Source organism: Phaethon lepturus, unplaced genomic scaffold (assembly GCF_000687285.1).
Source record: "Phaethon lepturus isolate BGI_N335 unplaced genomic scaffold, ASM68728v1 scaffold13129, whole genome shotgun sequence".
Lineage (NCBI taxonomy): Eukaryota > Metazoa > Chordata > Aves > Phaethontiformes > Phaethontidae > Phaethon > Phaethon lepturus.
In genome coordinates, this window is record NW_010561276.1 from 53,732 (window position 1) to 58,775 (window position 5,044).

At 41.4% G+C, this 5,044-nt stretch overlaps 1 protein-coding gene across 1 annotated transcript in view; it reads right to left on the minus strand.

Annotated features, from left to right (window-relative positions):
• The window catches only part of LOC104626129 (uncharacterized protein FLJ43738), a 32,664-nt gene extending 28,587 nt beyond the window's left edge, over window positions 1-4,077 (minus strand). Inside the window, exons 1-3 of the mRNA XM_010293965.1 lie at window positions 3,804-4,077; window positions 2,804-3,000; window positions 1,420-1,627 (exon numbers count right to left, since the gene is read on the minus strand). Coding sequence (XP_010292267.1) covers window positions 1,420-1,627; window positions 2,804-3,000; window positions 3,804-4,077 — 679 coding nt within the window. The remainder of the gene's footprint in view (window positions 1-1,419; window positions 1,628-2,803; window positions 3,001-3,803) is intronic.
• Between the last annotated feature and the right edge of the window lie 967 nt (window positions 4,078-5,044).

Here is a 5,044-nt window from a genome sequence, read left to right on the forward strand (position 1 = left end):
CTCCTGTGCCTTGGATTCCTTTGCTGCTTTGATTTTTGTACAGCTGGGTGCTGGCTGACTCTTTTCGAAGTATTTTCTTTGCAATAGCACTGCATGTTTTACCCCATCTATCAGGAAAATAAAAATAAGACAACAGAGGACAAAACAAGTTGTCTGGTTTAGACTTTATTGCTTAGTCTGGTTGGGCCACCCAACTTTTCAACCGTTATTTTCCCATGGCACCTCTCCTCTTTTTCCTCCTAACAAGCCACTCTTAGACTTCTGTTCAGTTCATCTGGAGATGAAAATCACCAGAGTTACTGAGATTTACCTCAAAGCCCACAGACAAACCTAGCAGAAAATGTTCTCCCTGTGTACTGCACAAGAATACATATTCAGAAGAAAATACTGGGGCAGCTGAGGCTTGTGGGAACAAGCTTTTAAACCTTTGTCTTGCCTTCCTCCTGTTGCTAAAACGTAAGACTGCTATTGCGAAAACACTGAACTACAAACAAGTTTCCATTCCTCAACAACAAGCTACTCAGGTGCACAACCTATCTTACAAAGCAAAACCAGATGCTGGCAAGAAACTTCCACCAGTTGCAAAGCCCATTTGCTGACAAACCCTGCCATATCTGAGCAAACATTTATTAGTATCAGTTCAACCAAAAGAAACTCAAGTCTGCATTAACAAGCATTTGAAATCTTATATCCTTATCAAATCTCTATCCACTGATATACACAGGAAAGAGAGAACAATTACAGTATTTTACTAACAGATTATGCACATTTTAATAGTAAAATTAATTTTAATAGTAGTTTCAGGCCATCAGAACAAAGGATACCCCATTTCCTACAGGTTTCATCTCATGCTTTGTTCTCTGGTATTTACTAAGGACTGAGATGTCATTTCATATATGCCTATAAGAGCTGTAACAAGGCCTCTCTCAAATTAGCTCAACTAGTAAAGATTAACTCAATTACAAAATAACTGCCTTTGAAACCACTGACCTTCAAGCTAGTGTAGCCAAAATTTAGGCATAGGTTCAAGTTATGAGGTTGTGGGAGACAACAAGGGGGAGAAGATAAAATGGAAAGATGCACAGGATAAAAATGTGGCTGTACAAGTTTTGCTGCTTCTCGGGACAATAAAAAAAAATTCACCTTTGAAAAATGAATGCATTCATTACTAACATTACTACCCGACAGCCTCAAATAACTCCCTAGTTTTCAAAGGTTCAGATTACAGGCCTAATTCTATTTTCCTGCCATCGACATTTTCAGAAACCGACTCATGCATTCATGAAAACACAAACAAGTAGGAATTATTTTAGGGGGAATGACGTATGAATGTCAAATAATCTCAACAATAACTTATCAACGGGTGCAGTCACAATTTTAAGATACGTTTTATAATGTGCCTGTTTGCATTAGACTTACCAACAGCCTCTGCATCCTCTTCTGGTGAAGAAATAATGTTTGGTATACTAAGCTTCGCTTTTGAGGAAACTTTATCCTTGGTATCCCAGATTTTTAAAATTATTTTGTGATCTCTCAGTTTTATTAGATATTCCGTAGTGACACTGATATCAACACTATGGTTCCACGATAGCCACATCTTGTCGTTTTCAAACCATGGTGTAATAGCCTATTAAAACAAAAGATGAAAACCTTTACAGGAGATGACCAGTACTGAAGAACTTGTATTCACGTGCTGACCACTATCGCCACTGCTCTCAAGCTGTACACTTTGTATTTCTCCAGCTTCTGCTGGGTCTTACACGACCCCCCCCTTCCTGTGTCAGAGAGCAGCATGTTTTGTCAGATTCAGACAAAGTTGGCTTATCAAGTCAAGGTCTGAAACAAAGACTTGAGGTAAGGACAAACAGCAGTTAAGCTGTTGCTCAGCGTGAGATCGTGGACTGAAAACTTAACAGGATACTGTAAAAGCAAATATATACACTTTAAAATTCTGAATTGGTATTTACAAAATTAAAGCATCAGCACTAAACTTCACGTGTATATGCTGGTAGACTCTAAGGACAAAGCACTCACCAGATTTATGGTCACCATAATTATGGTGATTATATGGTCACTACCAATATAACACTTTTCAATCAGCTACTCTGCACATGCATTTTGTTTAACAAAAACATCAAACATACTCAGAAGAAGTGCAAAGCAATCAAAGAGGGCCATTAGAAAGATTGTTGTGCAAAGGCAACACCTGAGAGTATACAGGTTACTTTAAAACCAACAGTCTCTCTCTTTCAAAAAAAAAAAAAATTATTTTAGCATTGACCTTTTAGAAATAATTTCTTAACAAACCAAGGTGTATTCAAAACAATATATCCCATTTTTAGGTTCCTAAATTTGAATGTGCAGGATTCAGTTAGACACGTGTCTAAATAAAACCAAATTTGCAAAATTCTTCAAGTACCTTAAAAATCTTTTTCTTCTCAACAAAGATAAGAGGCATAAATTTCATTTTTTTCTTCATTGTTAATAAAATTGATAACTTCTTTCAAATTATTATATTATTATCTTGGTACTTGAAAGATAAAAGCTATAATCCTAAGTAAACTGATAATCTAGAGGAAAATAAAAGTAAAATATTCTGAAATCCACCAGCCTCTTACCAGAAATGTAAGAAGTTACTGCTGATCTGGACTAGCAGAATCAAGTTCTATCCTTGCTATTTGTTCCATATCTGTATGTGCAGATAAAGCCTAAGCAGCTGTTAAAACAATACGCAACTACATCACTCCCTATCTGAAAACATTCTCCCACATCTTGAATTATTTAGTTTTATTGTATCTTTTACCTTGGAATCAGATTCTGTAAATAGCTTTGCAACCACTCCAAATACCACCAAATCCAGTTTTCTAGGTACGAGGTCAGCTGGTAGCAGGAAGTACTCAACGTGATAGCAACGTTGCATTCTCGGAATCGCTCCCGATTCATCAACTTGAATTCTCGTTCCTCGTCTACCAGGGGGATTGGATTTCTTCTGCTTTTGTCCTAGAGAGAATATTAGAATTATCTGGAAGCGTTCAATGTTATCAAAGATGATACATTCAGAGGGAATTAATGTTCCCTGTAATGACCAGCTGGTAACAGGCATTCCAGTGTGACAACAGAACAATGACTGACTGAACACAGATGAAACTCTTACCCCAGTGCCCAACCCCGCAACTCTTACCCAGGTTTAACTACCATAATGGTCCATAAAGTTCCTGGAACTCCTCCCTTCATTATCTCTTCCTGCAGCATGACGTCCAGGGATTGCAATTCCCAAGGCACATATGTCCTGTCACCCAGATAACTTCCATAAAGCAGAGTTCCACACTGCTCAGAGGAAGCCTGGGTGTACCCGCTCCTGCTTCACCCCAACACCCCTATGCAACAGAAGAATCGTAACTCACCTGTTGAACAGCTGCTACCTTCTCCTAAAATGACAATACCACCTTTAAAGTACTCAAAATCATAATTAGCCAAGTTGAGTACATATGCCAAAAAACTACCTTTATTTTCATCATTAGGCAGTGTCTGATTAATAAGCAGGAGCTAAGATCATTAACTTGAATAACTGTGACTACTGAGGAGTCAGTAGTCAGGAAAGGTTTTCAGTCACTAGTGACAACCACCCAATGATAAGAGGTTCCCATGTCCCACTGCCATTTTCTTGAGCAATCTACCCAGGAAAATTCAAATCAACTAATGTCTTTTCTAACATTATCTCCTTAAACCATCCAGGACTCTGCCACAAACTCATGAAGTAATAAAAAAAAGGGTTCTTAGGAGAACCTGTGTCAGGTACTTACCTGTAGGCAGGACAGGGACAGCTAGTGAGACTGTGAACGTGCAGGTCACAGTGTGGGAGCCATCCAGTTCCACCCAACTTTTTTCAGACGTAAGGAGCCTGCTGCTTTCACCCTCTGGGGTCAGATGCCCACCACCCTCAAGCACCTCTAGGTTTTCAGTTTCAAAAGTGCTTTCAGAGCAGATTGTGTTCAAGTCTGGCATCTCTTCTTTACCATCTTCTTCCACCTCCTCTTCTCCCAGTGCCTTTGAATTCTTATGTTTTTGCTTTGCCATCTTGATGTGCAGTCAGAGAACGGACTCAAAGGCTACGGAACAAAACAAACAGCTTTGTTTTAGTGCTGGAATAAAAACCCCTACTAGAACCAAAGCAGGAACAAGGGAGCATAGCACGAAGAGGTCCAAAAATTCCCACTTCAAAAATGCTTTCAAAGTATGGAACATATATACCCAACGGATTCATTTCAGGGCACAGGGGCAATCCAAACAAAAGTCTCTAAGCAACAAGCCAGGGTAACAGCGCATCAATGCGTTCAGCAAAGAGCAACACAACGCTCAAAGAAGTGAAGAAGGGGGATGTCATCTGAGGATATAAACTATCAGTTTCTTGCCTAGCTGCAGAGTAAAGTTGAGTTTTGAAAGGAACGTATTTTTAGGAAACGAAGTGCCAACGGAGCAGGTGCGCCCAGCACCCCGCCCGGAGACAGGGACCGCAGCCGTGCGCACCCACGCACTGGTGCAGCCCGGCGCTCGGACTGACCGCCTCGCAGCAGCGAGCTGGCCACCGAGCCGCTGCTGCCCGGAGCTCCTCGCAGCAGGCTTCTCACACCGGGAAGTTGTGTTTTTTATAAAGCTGCACTGAAGCGGAATAAGCCATAGTGCGCACGGACGTTCCCAAATCGTGGGTGGCTGCTAGCTCCAGCAGCATCCCGCTTGGGCAGTTTGTCCCAGAAACCGAAGCAAAAACATCTCGCCAGAGCATCTGCACCTCTCAGCGCCGACTCTTCACCTGCTTCAAACACTGTAGGCTTTCCCTGCTAACACGCTTACACCTTACTTTCATTTTCTATCGTTTCTGAATAGCCCGTGTATTGTTAGATATAGGGGCAGCTACCCACTACAGACTAAACCTATGGAGAGGTAATTTCCTGCATGTCTTGCACGCCCTGCCCAGCTCTGTGCCACCCTTGCCTGACGCGGCACGGAGCAGGGCACGAGGCTGCTGCAGCGCCCGCGACAGGCA